Raw genomic sequence first — 20,031 nt, 5'->3', positions numbered from 1 at the left:
ATAAAGACCTGGATAACAGGAAGAACGTTTCTTTCTTCTTTCTTCCTGTTCCTGCATATGCTTCCTCCTTGAACAATCTCTTAAGACTGCTTGATGGTTAGGTCTGAAGAGAAGAAGCCCAAAAAGGAAAACTTATTCTGACACTCACCTGACGGAACAAGATCATTATTGCCTCCAGCAACAAGTATGCAAGAGTTATTATAAAATCACAGGGTGAGAATAACACAATAAACAACACAAATATGGGAATAATCTAAAATTCCTGAAAACCATTTGTAATAATATTGAGCAGTCAAAGCTAGACTCAATATTCCAACAATTATGTAAATCTTGCCAATTGAGCAAAATTATTGTCTGAGGATTTGTCACATCAGTTAACTGAAGACTGGACATAAAAATAAATGTATATGCCAAAAATATAATATTTATAAAATTGTTTTGGTACTATTACATATGAAATGTCATTCTGTAAACAAAATGTATTTTCCTGAAATGTATAAGTTACTTATAACAAGATTATAACAAAAAATTAGAGATGGGTGAATACTGTGCTTGAGTACTTGAGATCTCAAATAGTTCATTGGTAAAAAAATAAGTTTGAATGCTATGAATATCTCCAATATTGTGCTTACATACAGTCACAGTGGTAGATCCAGAAATACCTAAAGGAGCTAACTCAAAAATTGAAAACATCGAATTATGTGAAGTTTCAGACCAAGTCTGAACCCATTATTAATTGCGCTAAAAATATTTTAAAATAGAAGAAAAGAAATTGTAATAAATAAACACGATGTGATAGTAAACAATGTGAGTCCCAAGTGCAACTCAGACACATATTAAGCAATAAATCAGTGTCAGGCTGGATAGTTCAAACTTTCACTCTGATGCTCATATACAAATGATTAAGGTTATTAAATGAGTTGGGAAACAGAGGTTTGACAGTTAACATTCTGAAATGTCAACAGAGAATATAACAATCAAAAATATGAGTGCAGGTTTTGAGGTTCCATCAACATATCTGTCAGAGTTGAGGGATAGTATCGGGTTGAACACCTAAGACTGGCCTTTCTTGTGACCCAATTTGATCTTATTTCCACCTGGAAACAAGGGAGGAGATCAATCAAAAAATGACGAGAGGGAATTGGAACCAATCGGAGAGGAAATTTGGGGATAAAATTCCTTAAATACTCTGGATTTCAAAAACAAAGAGCAGATTTCTGTCATTTCCATATTATCAAAACTGATCCATGCTCTCTTCTTGTCTGTGTGCGCCACTGCTTGGAACAAAGTTCTGTCATTCCTACCTGTGCTTTGCCATTGTTCTCCATCTGCTGGACTATCCATGACATTGCCTTGGGGTACCAACCACTTAGCATTTGTGGACACTCTATTGATCTTTGTCAGAGAGGAGCATCTCTCAAAACACTTTGTAAGCTCTTCTTATATAAAGAAACCATGTTTCATTTGTAAAAGTGCCTGAGTCATTGTGTGTCCACCACTACCCACATACAGTTCTAACCCCTCGTACATCCTGATGAGAGTTTAATTAATTCCCCCTTTCTGGCTCGGCAAACCTAACAATTAACACATGCAACAATTGTAGTTTGATAAATCATATCTAGCATCATAGACAAATAGTAAACATAAACATGTACAAAACATTCTGCAAGTCAGAAACAGAAACATTCGGTTTTTTCACTTATTTTTACAGAAATTATAGGTAAACAGCACATATAGCAAGCAAGACTTTCAATTTAACACAATATATCAATAAGCAAAGCTACTTTTTAATTTATATGGTAATTACATGTGTTCACTGTCTAACACTCATTTACCCTAAACTCTTAACACAGGTGAAATTGCTATGCACTTTTATGGTTTTAGTAGAGAGATTGGGTCACATTTTTTTGAACATCTAAGCACGGAAAGTAAAAAAGTTTAGCTTAAAGTTGAAGCGATTAAATATGAACAAGTGGAAAAGAAAGTAAAGAGAATATGCCTTCTTTGTCAATAACACATTATGTCAGATATCAGAAACTTTCTGAAAACTAGTTTAATTTTCAAAGGTGGATCATTCAAATTTAAAAAATTCTACTGTATATTATAATAATAAATATAAGAATTTTTAATTATTATTAAACGTTCTTCATTTCCTTCAAATAAACAAATAATTATTTTAAAATATATTCATACCTATACAAGTTTGTTTAGGTCCAGGAGTAAATCCTTCTCTGCAAGAACAGGTAAACGTTCCTATTTCATTTGTGCACGTGCCATTACCACAGATATTAAACGTCAAACATTCATCAATGTCTGAAAAATAATTACGAAAATCAAAATGTAACCAGGATTTCAAGTAAATGAAAAAAACTAAATATATAAAAACTTTTTCTAGTTATTTCCATTCCTATTAGTGAAGCAATATTTCCTTCACTGCACAATTGTTTGACAAATAAATATTAATTTAACTAATAATTAGACATTGTTAATTTTATGTTTCATTTTTTATAAATATTACAAAAATAAATATTTTATTTTCTTGAATAATATTAAAAATAAAATCATTTTACACGTTAGAATATAGTAAACTTTTTCGAGATTCAAATAAACCAGTGGTTCTCAAAATATGGTGGTAGGGACTGACTAATCTAGACACTTTTATAAGGTGCAATTCTATGCCATTTAACTGAAGAAAAAAAATTATTTTTATTTCTTATGTCAGATTACCAGATATTCAAAATATTTTGAAATGTATCTAAGGGGATTTTAATGGGATAAGAAGAATAAGGCATGGTTGGTTGTGATCTGTTAATCTATAGGACTGTAACTTTGAGAACCATTAACTTTGACTCAATTAAAATTTTAAATTTATTAACTCCTATATTTATGTTGAAAGATCAAATTTAACAGACGATACCTACCGACGCAGATGTTTCTAGAAGGGTCGAGTCTGAATCCTTCCCGACACTCGCAACGATAAGAACCGTCGGTATTGATGCATCTTCCATTTTGACAGAGGGTGGGATCCATCATGCACTCATTTATATCTGCATTAAAATATTTTGGACTAACTTAATCTAAAAGTATGCCAAATTATTAACTTTATTTATGCTATGAATAAACTTTCTTGGTTTTAGTAGTGTAAAAAATATATTTTTTTGTTAATTGCCAAAATGTATTTTATCCAGTTAAAGTGATTACTACCATAAAATGTTGGAATTTCTTAGAGAGATAAAATACATACAATTACAAATGATACTATAATAGTTATTAAATATAACATAAATCACAAAACCTTACAATCCAGCAGGAAGTTTTGTAGAATAAAAATTTTTGATTGTCTCGGATGATCTCAAACTTTCATAACCTTCAATGACAAACTTGACAACCATTTAAGACAGTCAAAGCAATTCCATCTGCAAAACTTAATGTAACAAATATTGCCAATGCAGGAAGTTTCTGTGTTATTGGTATGTGTGTCAACATCTAGAAACTTCCTAACAATGTGACATTTTCTGCAAGAATCATTTGTGTAATGTATCCTTCAGGATGTTTTCTATAGTTTTTAGTATTTATGATCTGATCTTAAATGGCAATCGTAAACCCATCTCTCCAAATAGGCTGTTCTCAAGTAATATGCTAACAAATTAACAGGGAAATGTATATCATGCTATTCTAATGAGTTTACAATGAATTCCATTCTTTTTAGAAAGAGTAAATGGTCATTCACTACATAAATATTCTTTGAGCTTATTATTATTCTAAAACTATTTAACAGCAATGCTTTAATTATAATAACTTGTTTGTCATTTTTGTCAATAACATAGATATAATAATAAATTTCAATTCTGATTTGATACTATTGAACGTAGTATTGTGGCCGTCAGCCATAGTTTATATATATATTTTTGTTAACTTTAGCTAGGCTCAGTATTTCCTTTGTTCTTTTGTCTTATCTGTTCTAGAACTTTCTCCCTTAATCCCTATTCCCTCGGGTGACATCACTGATTCTGTGAAACAATGTCAAGAGACAAAAGGAACAACAAGCCCCTAGGGAGAAAGGAAGTGGAAAAAGAGAAGAAACTGGGACTTCGTCGAGAGAGGACGGAGAAACGAGTGCGGTCCTGACCGAGGAGTCGAGCAAGGAGTGAGAAAAAAACCTTGCGAAAGAAGGCCGAAGGAGGATCATACCTTGATCGCCTAGAGAGAGATCAGAGGTGTCGGAACCTTGTAAGAGACGGCTGAATCATAGAGTAACGTAGGACCGTTGCTAAGAAATCGAGTTTCCCCAGATTCAAGTAACAACAAGCAGGAAGACCACAAGACAACCCCAGAAAACGTAGAGGTTCATAAAAGGAAAGAAATTAAGGTCTGGAGCCATTCAAAGATTCAAGATGGTGAATCATCTGAGACCACGTGGTAGTGAAAAATCCCGGGTATTTTCCCTTTTATTCTACTCCTATCCTTATCTATATTTTATTTCTCCTTCCTTAGTTTGTAAGTAGGTTAAGTTTTAGTTATAAGTCGCCCCCACGTGTTTTGTTTCCGTTGTCCCGTGTCGGTTGCCACCACAGAAAATTGTTAGTGTAGATGATTATGTTATGTATATCGAACCCAATAGGCTGTAAGTTGGAATCATTTTAAAGAACCTGTGTTTGAGAATAAAAATCTTTAGTATTCTTACTCGTTTTATTTGTTTCCTGTTCGCAATAATACGAACAGGAAACAAATAAACGGAACATCACAGTATATTTCTGTTGATGGGTAATTTTATATAATTTATACAAATACAAATAAAATTCAAAAATTTTATTTATATTTGTAAATAAGATATAAAATAAAAGATAAACAAATAAATTTATGTATTCTAATATAAATTTTCACCTTCCATTATTCCATTTTGTGAAATGTATCCAAAGCCATCTGGACAAAGAATTCTGAAACTTCCTAGAAAAAAAAAAAATACATTTTAATGAATGCATACAAATATTTTGATTTACAATTTTTATATAGAAACTGATGTATTTTTCTAAAAGAAAATTTAAAATAACTATTAAAAAAAAGATATTAAATGATTCAATAATGTAAAAAGTACCTTCGTTGGGAGATGGACAGATTTCGCAGGGATCTGCACCCCAGGCAACAGTACCCTTCATGCAGCAACACTCTCTCCTCGTCATGTTGGTTGCGTGGGGACTTAGACAGATGCCGTTTTCAAATTTTGTGTAGCAAAAGCTTTTTCGGATGTCTAAAAGATTAAGTGCACGTCATAATGAATAATTGTATTTGAATGTTAAATACACAAAGAAATGTTCTCATTTGTATAAGGTTAAATGAAATGGAAACATACCCAAGCACTCTTTGCCATCCGAAGAAACCATGAAACCTCTCGGACACGTGCACGTAAATGATCCTTCAGTATTGACGCAGGTTCCTCCGTAACACAGAAGCGGAATCGTACGACACTCGTCGATGTCTGGAATAAACATCAAACCATTCGTTAAATATGTTGCGATTTCTTGAAAATTCTCTAAATTAACTTTTATTGGTTTTGTTACTTTTCCAGAGAATGAACAATTTGGGTGCCATAATTTTAACATTTTTGAAATTAAATCTGTATATGAAAATAATAAAAAAGATATTTTTTCAGAACTTCAAATTATGGCTTTACCTTCGCAGTCTATCCTGTCTGGCGTTAGACGGAAACCGTCGGGACAATTACATTCAAATGAACCTTCCGAGTTTCGACAAGTTCCTTTGGTACAAATATCTATTTCGCTGCATTCATTGATATCTAGTAAATATATATATTTTTTTTATTACATCAAGATTATCAAATATAATATACTTTGAGATTTCTACTGCTTTGCCTTTACTCTTGCAATTTCTATCTACTCTAAACATTTTTGAATTGTATTAATTAAATCTGTCATCAAAATTTCACCAAGAATTTACATTTGTGATTATAGATTTTATCGAATGCAAGAAGAGCTTACCTTTACAGGTACGTCCGTCGTGACTAAGAACGTAACCTTCTTGACACTGACATTCGAAACTACCGACCGTATTTCTACATCGTCCGTTTAAACATATGCCGAACTGGATTTTGCATTCATCGATATCTTAACGTTTCAAAAAATGTATTATTACGTAAAATTTTGTATTAATGAGACGTTTTTAATAAAAAAATCTTACCAAAACAGTCTCCGGTCGATAACAGTTGAAAACCTACATTACATAAGCATTGATAGGAGCCGGGTGTGTTACGACAGGTTCCGTTGGAACAAATTCCGGGACTGCGAACGCATTCGTCGATATCTATTTAGTAGGTAAACAAATCAGTAAATTCTGAATAAATTTAAATAAGATTTACTTAAGTAAATCTGAAAAAAGATCTACTTTACTGGTTGCTCATTATTTGGCTATAAACTAAAAATTATCATAATTATGGTATCTATAAAGCATAACGTGACTAAAATTATCCGTTTTTTGGTTAAGTAAAACAAATTCAAATTAAATATAAGCATATAAACCTATACTAAATATTAAGTCAGAACAATTTTTAAATATTTTATAAACTCCATTAATGTCAATATTATCATTTTTATCTAAACAATTAATTTTTTATATTTATCTTTATAAAATTTTTGACAATGATGCCTAGTTTAAAAATATTTGAAGCTAACTCACACTACCTTCAAATGTTATTAGATTCATTACCTACTTGAAATCTAGAAACATCAGTACAGAAACCAATTAGACACCAAAAATATTTAATATAAAGAACGTTTTCATCTGTATCAACTGGACAGCTTCGGGTTACATAAGCATATTAAAGAACAGAACACAAAATTTGAATTTTTTAAACAGCCAAGGTTTAAGTGCACCCTATGCAGAGAATGTATATCGTAAAGAGAAAAACATTACACAGTTAATAAAATAAGAATACTTTGATTAAGATGTCTGGTTGATATGGAGTTAAACGAACATCAAAAATATTAATATAACTGGTTTGGTGTACTGGTGTGTTTTTAGATAATATATAACAGTTCTTAAGGTGTTTAATATGCTATTTGATAGTATTTTAATATATTTCTTTCTTAAAAAATTTAATTTCAAGGATCTTCAAACTTAATTATATATCAGAATAAAATTTCATTTAATAATTATCTTAATAATAATTTCTCATTAATAAACAGAGAAACAAATTTATATTGTACTGTATATCTATTACATTGAGATTCAGAAATTAATTTGTTACTTCAATATTTCCTGCCTTAATTATTAATTTGCACAAAAGGATGTTAAATGGAAATTGTATTATTAAAAACATTAATTCAATAATAAGAAGTTATTCAAAATAAATTTTTTGTAAATAAAACTTAATAATTTACATAACATTTTAAAAAAATTTATGATTACAAATATATGGGATGTACCAAAAAGAATACCAGAATTTTAAATAATTCATATGGTTATACTGTATAAGTAAATGTACACTTTTAATCTAAGTGCGAAAAAAATTAGCTATGGAAATTTTGACTGGTAACACCAAAAAGCTTGAAGTACCACTGCCCAAACAACGTGGCTCTGTTCCTGCAGCCTCCGAGATTCAACGACATCACCTCACACAATTTATTTCTGTGGAAGTACATAAAAGATCGAGTTACATGCCACCACTATCTTCAAACATACCAGACTCGAGACAAGGGATTGTTAAGATCGTTGCATCTGTTACACCGGATTTGTCGACCAGAGCATGGGAAGAACTGGACTACCAGTTGGAACATGTGCCACACAACAAAAGGTTCCCACATGGAGCAATTGTAATGCATGTTATAAAAAATTTGTACATTCCTCTTTCATATCGGGTATGGTTTATTATTTTACATTACCAGTAAGACAAATTATACATATTTAAAACTTCATTCTTTTTGATACATCCTGCATATATCAGTGACATCAAAAATTAAAAAGTTTGGATGTCATATTAAAGTCGAGAAAATATGCTTTAATCTGTGCTTATCCACTGCAAACATCTTCCATCTGTTATGTTATAAATTATTACTGATTATGAACTTTTTAATCAGTTCTTTTCCCATAATCAGAGTAATGCTAGTAACAAACACTCATCACAATTTTATAAATTTTTTGATTTTATGAGCTCTGAGGTGAGATATGTTATTACATCAAAGTTTAGATTTTGAATAACCAATTAAAGTAAGATTAGAAATATAATGTGAAATAAGATTGGAAAAATTTGCTATTTTTCATAATAGAACCGATTAAACTCGTTACGTATGATTCCGTTTGTTTTATAACTTAATTTACATATTTAATATATACTTTCAATTACAACAACGTCACTTGCCTAAACATTTATCTAGAGATGGAGATAAATAATATCCTACATCGCAGGTACATTGAAAACTTCCTTCTAGATTCTGACAGAAGCCGTTCTGACATATTCCACGTCTTTCCAAACACTCGTCGATGTCTGAAATAAAGTTTTCAAATGTAAATAATAAATAAAATAAATTTTAAAAAATTATATTAATTATTTAGATTATTCTGAATGATATTCTTCAGTACAATTCTTATCTGTGCTATTTCTAATATTAAATTTATTGAAAAAGTATGCTTTTTAACTTGATATGTTTTTTCTATTTAAATGTATAATCATTTTATGTATAGTTGTATACTAGGTTTTAGTATTTCTGCATACTGTATTATATGAATTATTTTACATGTTAGACATAGCTTTGTAATCTAAGCTTAAACAATCCGAAGCTTTATCTAACATGTAATATTTTGTATGTACCATGTAAAATATAAGAGCTACAACTATTTTAATATTTTAGAAAACTGAAATATATAATATTGATAATATGATATAAAACTTAAAATAAATCTCTACTTGAAAGAATTATTTAAAGTAAGAGATTTAAATTGGACAATCTTCATTAAAAAGAAAGCTAAAACAGATTTCTAATATTTTCTAATGTATTTAAATATTTTTGTTTCTTGATTTGAAATCATCATCACTGGAACAATCAATATAATGTTATTTCTGTGATCGAAACAAATATGAATGAAATAAATTAAACCAGTGGAACCAAATTAATCTTATGAGAAAAAAATTATCTAAATATTGCTTTTTAAGTAGTTAATAATTTATAACTCCAAAGTTTATTAATTCTAACAGTTTATAATTTATAAATTTGTGTGAGAGTGTTAATGATTAGAAAAATAATAATAATAAAGTATCTATTTCTAATGATTCTTCAAATGATTTATTGTTTATGTCTTCAAACAAATTTGAATGTAATAAGAGAGTTTCTAAATTTATTATAATCTAATTTATTTCAATTACTATTTTTATTTTTAATTACCTTATTACTTTAAATTTAAGCCACACTTTTTATTCCAATTTTGAAAGCGTAAAATTCAAAGTAAATATTTTAACTTCTTATTTCTGCCGATCTCCCACTCCCCAACAATTGAGTCTTTGCTTTACACTCTACACATGCACACAGTATTAATCATTAATAGCAGTTTACTCGGCAGTTTCCTGGTCACACTTTTCTGATTTAATCCAGGTGTGCGTGATAGTGGCCAAGTAAAATCAAATTTTAAATGTTTTTATTACCCATACTCATTAATAATGGAAAAATGGTTTACATATGTACCAAATTCAAAAGAAAAGTTATATTGTGCAGTGAAAAAACTGGAAATTGCACAGTTGGTAAAACATTTATGGTTGACAAAAAGGATGTGCGTCATTGGAGAGTGATGAAGGAAAAGTTATTTCAGTGTAAAAAAGACAGAAAATCATTCATGGGACCCAAAACTGAAAGATACCCTGCAATTGACCCAAATTGTATATATAAAATCTGTTTTAAATTTTATTTTTTCCAATTTTAAACTCCCACTGTAGCTTAAATTTGAGAATGGCTTATATTCAAAGTAATACAGTATTCCATACAATGAATGTCTTAGAATGAATAAATATTTAATCATTGATATTTTGATATATTAACCACACAATTTTATTTACCTAAGCAGTCCCTTCGACTCAGCGATAATTTGTATCCGTCAGCACAACGGCACTCGTAGCTGCCCGGTATGTTTATGCATTGAGCATTTCCGAGACACACTTCTGAGGTCTCTACACATTCGTTAATATCTAAATAGGGAAAATGAATATTTTAATTAGATCTAATAATAAAAATCCATTTTTGTTTTTAATTATCATAATTTAAAAAGTTTGTATGCACAGCTCAAATATATGTTTTAAAATAATATGAAGTTAATGATATTTTAAATGTCATTCTATTTAAATAAAAATGTGCAAGTTTTCAAAATCTTATGTTGTTTAAAATTGTTGCAAAAAATAGAAAAAATTTTTTATAATTTTTATGTTCATTCATATAGAAACTATGTATATTATTTGAAAAATTATATTCCTGTAGATAACTAAAATTTATTTATGCTATCATTGATACATTTTGATTGATACTTATAAAATGAAAAAAAAAATCAATCAAACAAAATTGATTCATATCTTTTTATAAAAATATAAAAACCAATATAAAAGTTATAAAAAATTAATAATAAATACAAACTGTTATAGGAACGGGCACAGTATAAGACTAAGTGTGTAATCAAGAAAAAGATACTAACAAATGAGAAGCGCGCACACAAAAAAAAATTACTCAAACTTATTACAGATGCTAATAAGCCAATATTTATTTACGTAATGTAAGTTTAATCTGCCAATGCAGAGGATCACCCCAAAAATCATAACACTGAAAAGCTCGATGAAGAAAAAATCTAAAACCTGTCAAATTTTTTATCATTAAGTTATTTTTATGATGATTATAGAAGTGAATAAATTTCTATACTCATTATAAAAACAATCATAATCATAAATCAACTACATTCACCACTATTGACACACAAAATCACTATTTCATCATCATACATGATTAATAACAAAAATTCTCAATGGTAGAATAATATGTTGTGGACACTAACTGATTTGGGTCTCAGTATTAATTACTGTAATGTTTAATAAATTATAAACTCAATTATTATTCTTTATACATAGTAAATGTAGGTAAAATCGAATTCTGTTTAATACATGTTTTGAATGCTTTGATTATTTATATAATACTAATATAGACATCACATTAATAAAAAATTTCAATAATTCTTTACATGATAGTTTTTTAAACAAAGAAAATATGTTTTCAAAATAAGAGCATTTTTCTTATGTTTTTATAATATATAAAAGACAAATTTACTTACAATTATTTCTCCACAATTTCTTTTAGATTATAAGATAAAGAGGAATCAACATATTTTATATTTAACAAATATTTGATTCATTAATTTGTCTCAATTTATTTTAAGATATCATTAACATTTTAAAACCATTTCTGTGTTAACGAAAATCTTCTTGAATTCATTAGTAAAATATTACAAGTTGAAGGTTAAATGAGCTGGCGATTATGAAAGCGGTCCAAGTCAAAAATCAGAAAAAAAATTGAATTTATTTTGCAAACTATTCGTAGAATTTTCAGTTAAACCAAAAAAAAATTATTTTATAAGAGTAAATAACTTACATTTGACTTTCTTTTAAAGATTATTTTTTTGGCTTTAATTCTTACAAACCCAGAAGACAATGTATCTCCAAATAACAAATATATGACATACTATTTTCATAATCACTGGCTTAAATACAAAAAAACATTTGAAGTCTTCTTATAAGTAATTGTGACAGCGGCAAGTTATATCTGATGTAAAATTTTTAAAATGTACTATCGATACATCTAAAGTTTGTTATTCATCAATTATAAATACAATTGGTAAATTTAAAACTTTTTAAAATGAACTACAATACAATAACCAGTAATCTAATTTCATTCACATTAGGAAAATNAGGGGGAAGAAGAGAAGACCCAGGAATCCTTTTTTGTTGTTATATACCTCGGATGGATTGCTGGTAAACAATAGTCGATAAGTTTTGAAATTTAATTTGATTACCTCTTTCTTGTACCGGTCCATCTTGCATGGACTATCTTCATACAGTTATCTACACTGGCCTTCTTAATGCTGGAAGATCTTTGTCTTCAGCACCATATTTTCAGGGACCTACTTTCTCTCATTATTCTCACAAACCAGGGCCACTACTAAAGTTAAACCCTCAAGATGTTGGATACAGTTCTCCGATATTCTCACGAAAAATGTCCGTAATTGCCTCAGATTGTCCTGGCCGCAATCTCAAGTACGACTTGACTGCACCTCTTGTCACCATGAGGTCTCCACCAAATCTGAGCTTTCCCACTCTTTCGATTTCCTAGAGAATTGTTAACTCTTTTGTTTCCCAATGTCCGTTCTGAGAACCGGTAAATCCACTTGAGAAAAAAGGGATTAAGACAGAAAGATCTAGGATAGTCAAGACAAAGAACGAAGGAAATACTATGCCTAAAATATAAAATATATATCAATACAACAATATACAATAATATGGCTGACAGCCACAGTATGAACCAAACTTTTTGAAAAGAAGAATGCCATTACTAAGGGGGAAAAAAACCCTTTAAAAATTCAAATAAAATTGTTTTGATTTTTTAATGCTATTTTTTCTTGAATTTCCAATTTGAATGGTTGTTTTGTTCTCACAATAATGACATTATTTTTTAAATTTTTATTTATTTCCCAAAACTAGGCTTTACTCTGTTTTGCCTTGTGATTACATCCTTCAAATATAGGAAAATTTATTTTGTTATTTTGTAAATAAGGTAATATTTTGTTTTATAAACCTTAAAATTTTTAATACAATTTATTTGGATTTACATATTTTAAGAATCAATATAATTACTATTAAATAAATTTAATATTTTATTTTATAATTTACTGTCTATCTGTGTGCATTATCTCGTAAATTATTATTTTTATCATTAAGTTTTTTCCTACAGATACAAATATTAATTTATCATTTTAATAAATATGCACATGAAATATTTCCAAAACTTTCAAAATTATTCAGTTTATGACAATGCCATTCCTAATCAGCAAAAGTCTTAAGATAAAGGCAAAATTTTCTCAGTGAATTAAACGTTTGAAAAATTATATATTATAAATACTAACCGATACAGCCGGTACCGCTAGGAGCCAACTCAAAATTTGGAGGACACTGGCAAATAAAAGATCCGGGAGTATTAACACATGTTCCGTATTGACATATTTGGGGATTTTCACATTCGTCAATATCTGAAATGTTTCAATAATGTTTTAAATGTTAAAAATATTAGCTTAATAAAGTAATAGTTAATAGATTTTAGTTTTAATTATTTATCAATTGCTAACTAATAAAAAAAAAAAACAAATTTTACACCTATTTAAATGATTGAAATAGTATATTAAATCCAATGTTAACCTTCAATTTTTAATATAAAGAATATAAATGTAAAATGAATATATTACAGCAATGAAAATAACTTCTTTTATAAAGTTAATAGTAATTTAACTTCAGATTATATGATATAACCTGATAAAATTATCTTTACTCTATGTAAAAATAATTCATTTATCTATTTAGAAATATATTTTGATTTTAAAAAAGTTGCCTATATTATTAAAAATTTAATTTGTATATTTTCTGTAATTAATGTAACTTCCAGACACATCTTAGAAATTCAGGAGAATTTAAGTTATTGTAAATGATGTACATTTTAAGTTTATTAAGCTTTCTGGATACAAGTAAATAAGTAAAGTTTATAATAAATGCATTAAATATCAACTTCCCGAAACCCAATGTATTGATACTAAGCCAAACAATCGCCACAATTAATCGAACTATTAATATGCTATAATTAATTAGAAACCAAGTAATTTGGTAATTTGGCACCTAGGTTTACCTCTATTACTTAGTTTCTAATTAATTATAGAATATTAATAGTCCAATTAATTATGATTAATTATGGTGATCATTTGGCTTAAATGTATTAATTTACAATGTAAATTACATCAGTACTTGCAGTAGTAACTTAGTTTCATTTATTGAGTAAAAAAATGTGCTTCGCATTTTCTTTTCGTGTCTTACATTTCTAAGCAAAGTGTCTGCTTTTTCATTCAATATTTTGCAAATTAGTTCTATCACATTATCTTCTTTTGCATACTATTTTATATCCAATCCTCAAACTTGCACAATATTTGCCAACAGCTGCCAAGCATATACTTTGCAAAAATTTTTTGAATTTTTTTAAATGTAGCCTTCACCAGCTCCATAGCTGCCCAGCTCTCACCATTTTTTAAAAATTATTTTCACTCTATTCAATTAGAAGAAAAAAATTATTACCATAAGTAACAATAGAGTAATTTTAAGAGAAGTTAAAAATTGCAGCCCAGCATTATGACCATTTCACAATAAATAATGGCTTGTTAACAAATACATTAAATTACCATAAAATACATTTTAGTATAAATTGTAAGGAACCAAGTCCGAACGTTATTTTTATTTACTTTTATTTTGCTTATTATTCTATTTTTGTTTGGGGCTTATGTTTTGTTAGGACGAAGGTTTCCTCACCATTCACCTTAGTAACTTAAAAATAGAAGAAAAACCAACTCACCGACGAAAGAAAAGCGCCGTAGAAAAAACTCGCGCACACTTGCGCTTCCCGAGCGGAAAAAAGTAAGTCCGCACCGAGAAAAGGGGGGGGGACCCCACAAGCACGAATTAGGGACTCGCTAAACCTTAAAGAATAAAAAAATCTCCCGAAAATTGTGAAAAAGAATAATGTAAAAGGTTAGCGAGTATTGTCGGAAAATAGGCTGCCAGACAAACAAAAAAAGTTTATTGTTAGCGTTAAGTATGTAAATGAGGAGAGTGATCTCATTCAGAATTGTGACGTCACCTCACACTATAAATCCCGAGTCTCAAGTGAAGATGAACGAGGTGAACTCCTGATAGCAACGAGCTTTGGTGAGCTTCGTAGCAGTGAACGAGAGAGGTGTCCGATAGGATCAAATAGTTCCAAGGCGATTTTGAAGTTATTCGATTTATGGATCGACGATTATAGAAAGTCTTGAGAGTTTGAGGAAATAGGTTCCTAGTATATTGAGGTGACGATTAGGATCTTTAATTTATAAGAATTATTGTTTATAAGTTAATTCTTTGATTTTGTCGAATTCCAAAGGGGAATAGAATTAAGTTAGAAATAGATTGATTTGAGTTTGTCGGATTGATTCTTGTTGAATTTCATTGAATAAATTATTGTTTGATTTTTACTAAATACTGTATATAGTTTATTACTAGAAGTTTAATTAAATATTTGATTTTGTTATTGACAAACTTTGTCATTATTTAATTCGGTGCACGCTTAAAGTCCAGGCCTGGCACACTAACGCGAATCCGCGTAAAGTACCCGTTACGGAACGGCTATTTCCGGCACGCAGTAGTGTCGATAATCGTTGGAAAAGTCGGAAAAATAAAATAGTACTTTACAAAATGAAACAATATTTTTCATTTATTTAATTTAAAATATATGCTCTCCACCTCAAATTAGTAGTGGCTTGTCCCTGTACATCATACTTTTCCTTTAACAATAGAGTCATACTGGTCATCTATCTAACATCTTTCAGGAGAAAACTTTTGAATTGAAATAACGTGCCTTTCGGTTTGCATCAGGAGTTCGTATATAGTTAATCGAGATCTCCTGCCCTAAGGTTTCCGTATCTGGTCTTGTCTTTCATCTATCTAACTCTGTTCTTGAGATTAATTAAGGAAATAAAATAAAATACTCCTCAAACCTTTAACCGGAGTGCTCCTATTTTTAGAATTGCGAATGTTTTCGTCGCCCCCTCCCGGGCTCTTCTTCAGGCTATAACAAATGGGCCTTTAATATTCAAATAAAAATATGATTTTTATTTGAATACTCCGGTTAAAGGTTTGAGGAGTATTTTATTTTATTTTATTTAAACACCGGTGTGTAGAGAGATTGTAATTAAGGAAAGACAAGCAGATGGACAGATGAGATGACAGTGGGAATTTATAGGTCTACAATTTTTTTCAAATTGCAGCCCAATGATGTATCTTAGTTATAAATGAAATTAATTTATATAAAATATAAATGATATTTTTGTATAAATGAAAAACATATAAGTGTTTTATAATGGAGAATGTACCAAGCAGAAAAGTTTTATCATATGAAAACATACAACTGGAGTTAAACTGTACATATAAATTATCTGCAGCTATATACCATCAATTAAAATTTTAGTTATAATTAATTTATCCTTTTTTTAAATTAATAGTTTTCTGTATTTATAATTTATATATTTTTTTAAATATTTGATGAAAATTCTAAATATCTAATGTGATATTTTTCAAATGAAACAAACAAACCTGAATTTAAAAGTGGGCAAGGTTCACAAAATTCTCCCCAGGCTCGTCCAACCGAACAACAACAAGACATGCGTGTTTGATTTGCTAGCATCGCTTGCTCACAAACAACTTGAGGCGGTACGTCGGTTGTGTTATAATACTGTCTATAACAAACGGATTTTCTCATATCTGAATAAAAATGTATTATTATTACATTTCTAAATTAATTTCAACAAAAAAATAACTTTAAGAATTTATTTGTTTAATTAATTACAATTAAAAAATTGTTAAAATAATTCTGAAGAAGAAAGAGTTGAAATATTCAAAATATAAAAATCACTAAATCATAACATTATTTATCTTAACAAATATTTATCTTTACAAATTATTGAAATTTACAATAAATAGCAAATTACCGACACATCCTCCACCAGTCACGAAAACGTAACCCGGAGGACACACGCACGTATAGCTTCCTTCTCTATTGACGCAGCTTCCCACTCCGCAGATGTCGGGATAATCTCGGCATTCGTCGACGTCTAAATTAGTTAATATAAATAATTTGCAAAACAGTTTTTAATAAATAAACATTTAAGTATCGTATCATCATCATTTCAGTTATTTTACCAATGCAATTTCTTTGAGTGTCATCAAGAGTGAATCCATCTGGACAAATACACATAAAACTTCCAAATGTATTAGAGCATCGTCCTGCATTACATATGCCGTATAATTCGCCACATTCATCGATATCTGTTAATAATATAGAAGAAAATTGCAGTTAGAAATGAAATTTTTCTAAATATAAATACTACTATTTATATTTATATTTTGATAATTATTATTAATCATAGCAAATGTTATAATAAGCTTATAAAGGAAAGCAATCAGATTGGCAAGATGTAATATGCATTTATGAGAATTGATAAAAAATACGAGACAAAAATTTTTATAGAGAAACTACTAATAGTAGTCATGTAGCAACCATGGAGAATATTTGAATATATCTGCTGATGTCATGCACCAGAGTTGTGAGGGGCAACCTGACACAATTATCAGTGAATCAAACTATGATGCAGGCTTGGATTTCCCTTTGTGTTTGAGCAAGCAAAGTGTTTGCATTGAGTTATTGCTGGAAACTCGATAAGATGGTCACTGAAATGCATAAAATGTTTCAAAAAACATTTGGAAACTGCTTGTTTGGTCCAAAACATTTGAGTAGTTGTCATGTATCAAAAATGGCTATACTTAAACTAATGTTGACTCACATAAGCCAAACAATAGCATGAACCAGTGATACTGTTAATTGTCAGATTGTCCACAGAACCATTTTGCAATGCCTTAGAGATGCAGTTTGTTGGAAATGCTCTCACAAATGGTCTTCTGGTAACTGATTTCTGTGCCACGCAGCCTGAGTGTACCAGAATTTTTGGCCCATTACCGCTTCCCTGTAGTTCTCCACACATCTTACAATCAGATTTGTCACTCTGTGACTTCTTTCTCTTTATCAGGTTCAAAAGCATCCAAAAAGAAAAAATATTTCAGATGTCACAGAGTTTCAATCGAATGCAACACAACAACAGTGGACCAATCCCAAATGAGCCTATCGGATATGTATGGAAAGTGGAAGGATGTGTAGAATGGCTGCATACAATCTGGAGATAACTTCCAGTGACTGGTAATTAGTTTTGCTTTTCTGCAATAAATTCTGTCCTGGATATTTTTGATCAGCCCATGTACATGCTTATAATAAAAAGAAATTACAGAAGTTAATTGTCAAGTTTTGTATTAATTGATAAGACTATTTAAATCAATTTTATAACTAATATATAAGAGTTTTGAAACTATGCTATAATCCATATTAAAATTTTTAGTGTTAACCATATTTTATTAACTTAATATTAACTAACTGGACATTAAACATAAGTTTTTAAATTGGATTTATGTTTGAGGAGCTTCCTTAATGAGTATGTTGTTATATTTAAAACTATTTAATTTGCTATTTATCAACTATAATATAGTCATAAATTATCCACTATTTTAATTAATCTTGACTTTTATCTACCAAATACAGAACTTTATTAATATGTGCTTGCATTATTAATTTCAAATGAATTTACAATTTAAGAAAGAAATATGTTTGTATTTTTATAATGTAGATGTTGAAATGTGGGCTTTTATTATATCTGATGATAAAATAATATTATAAACTAAAGTAAAATAATTCAGAAATAATCAGAAAATAAATAAACACAAATGTATAAATATATTTTATTGTAAGATTTTCTTCAATGAAATAATAAATGAGGTAAACTATTTCTACTTCTTGATATTATTTTTAAATAACTCTGAATAATGATTACTTATAAGTAATTTAAACATTTAAAGCAAATTAATGCAAAAATAAACAACTATTTTCAAAAATTTTAAATTTCCTGAATTAACCAGATTCATAATTGAACTACAATATCAATAAATATTATAGTAGAGCATCGTTTATCCAAAAGTCGGTTATCTGAAAGGTCGGTTATCCGAAAGTATTCCAGTCGGCAAATTTAAATTTTTGCTAGTGCTGTGAAGCTGCAATCTTTGGCTATATCTTGGGCTACTCCAATATTTTTTTCGTTGGTGTGTGTGTTTTAACTGGCAGCATGGCATTTTTGTGTGGTGTTTTTCTGAGGATTGTGTGTCATGCTGAATTGAACGTTTTTGATACTAGATCAACTTCTAAAGTATATTTTTTTGGTTTTTATATTTTTCAATAAATTTATTTTGTTTGTACAAAATAAAAAAATTTTTTGTAATACAATAGCCACGATTATTATTTTAAAAAGTTTACGTTAGGCTTAACATCGATAAAAATTCAACACGAAGTGACATGCAACGAAGAAAAATTTCAATGTGGGATAGGTTAATATATTTTTTTGTACATAATCGGTTATCTGAACAACCCAGTCCCCAATTGATTTGGATAAACGGCTCTACTATACTTCAATTGTAATGTACTTTCAAGATTACAATTGTTAATTTAAAATTAATTAGTATATTTACTTTTCATATAATCATATAAATAAAAACCTCAATTAATTTTTTTACCTTCTAGGACCACTGTGATTTGATTCGGTCGAAAACCCGGGCCACCGGGGCAAAGTTCTCTGTAGTCGGCTTTAAAATAAATCATTCATAAATTTTTTTTTAATAAACTTTTCCTTTTAAGTATTAAATTTTAAAATTATTTATCTAAATGGTAATATATATTTGATATTTTAGTAAATTATTATTATTATTATTATTATTATTATGTTGAGTTTAGTGAGTTTTACTCGGTTCACACCGGTGGCTGTGTACTATGCCGGACCAGAGTCAAGGCATAGCAACCAAAACAAAACTAAAATTAAATAAGTGTGTCAGTGTCTGTATTCAGGAATTTCCTAACAATGTGGCATGTATTCAATATAGTGGCCTTCTGTAGTGTTATGTATGTATTTCTACTCAATTCTAATGTTCCCAGGCTTTTGTGTAGTGTGTGTGGTATCACACCTGTACAGGAAAGAACAACAGGTACAATAACTACCCTATCCATCCTCCATAGATGCCTTATTTCCTGGGCAAGTTCTGTGTACTTGCTAATTTTTTCA

General features: G+C 29.2%; 1 protein-coding gene across 1 annotated transcript in view; it reads right to left on the bottom strand.

Moving 5' to 3' along the window:
- The window catches only part of LOC111624140 (fibrillin-1-like), a 90,250-nt gene that overhangs the window by 17,845 nt on the left and 52,374 nt on the right, over nucleotides 1-20,031 (bottom strand). Inside the window, exons 40-54 of the mRNA XM_023366937.1 lie at nucleotides 19,490-19,558; nucleotides 17,021-17,146; nucleotides 16,810-16,932; nucleotides 16,415-16,582; nucleotides 13,156-13,284; nucleotides 10,058-10,186; nucleotides 8,372-8,497; nucleotides 6,196-6,318; nucleotides 5,997-6,122; nucleotides 5,672-5,794; nucleotides 5,351-5,476; nucleotides 5,096-5,248; nucleotides 4,885-4,947; nucleotides 2,922-3,047; nucleotides 2,194-2,313 (exon numbers count right to left, since the gene is read on the bottom strand). Of these exons, the coding sequence (XP_023222705.1) occupies nucleotides 2,194-2,313; nucleotides 2,922-3,047; nucleotides 4,885-4,947; nucleotides 5,096-5,248; nucleotides 5,351-5,476; nucleotides 5,672-5,794; nucleotides 5,997-6,122; nucleotides 6,196-6,318; nucleotides 8,372-8,497; nucleotides 10,058-10,186; nucleotides 13,156-13,284; nucleotides 16,415-16,582; nucleotides 16,810-16,932; nucleotides 17,021-17,146; nucleotides 19,490-19,558 (1,830 nt within the window). The remainder of the gene's footprint in view (nucleotides 1-2,193; nucleotides 2,314-2,921; nucleotides 3,048-4,884; nucleotides 4,948-5,095; nucleotides 5,249-5,350; nucleotides 5,477-5,671; nucleotides 5,795-5,996; nucleotides 6,123-6,195; nucleotides 6,319-8,371; nucleotides 8,498-10,057; nucleotides 10,187-13,155; nucleotides 13,285-16,414; nucleotides 16,583-16,809; nucleotides 16,933-17,020; nucleotides 17,147-19,489; nucleotides 19,559-20,031) is intronic.

This window comes from Centruroides sculpturatus, unplaced genomic scaffold, assembly GCF_000671375.1.
Source record: "Centruroides sculpturatus isolate CEXI.00-Female unplaced genomic scaffold, Cexi_2.0 scaffold27, whole genome shotgun sequence".
NCBI classification, from domain to species: domain Eukaryota; kingdom Metazoa; phylum Arthropoda; class Arachnida; order Scorpiones; family Buthidae; genus Centruroides; species Centruroides sculpturatus.
Note: the sequence above shows the minus strand (reverse complement) of the source record. Positions and strands in the feature narration are given on the sequence as shown.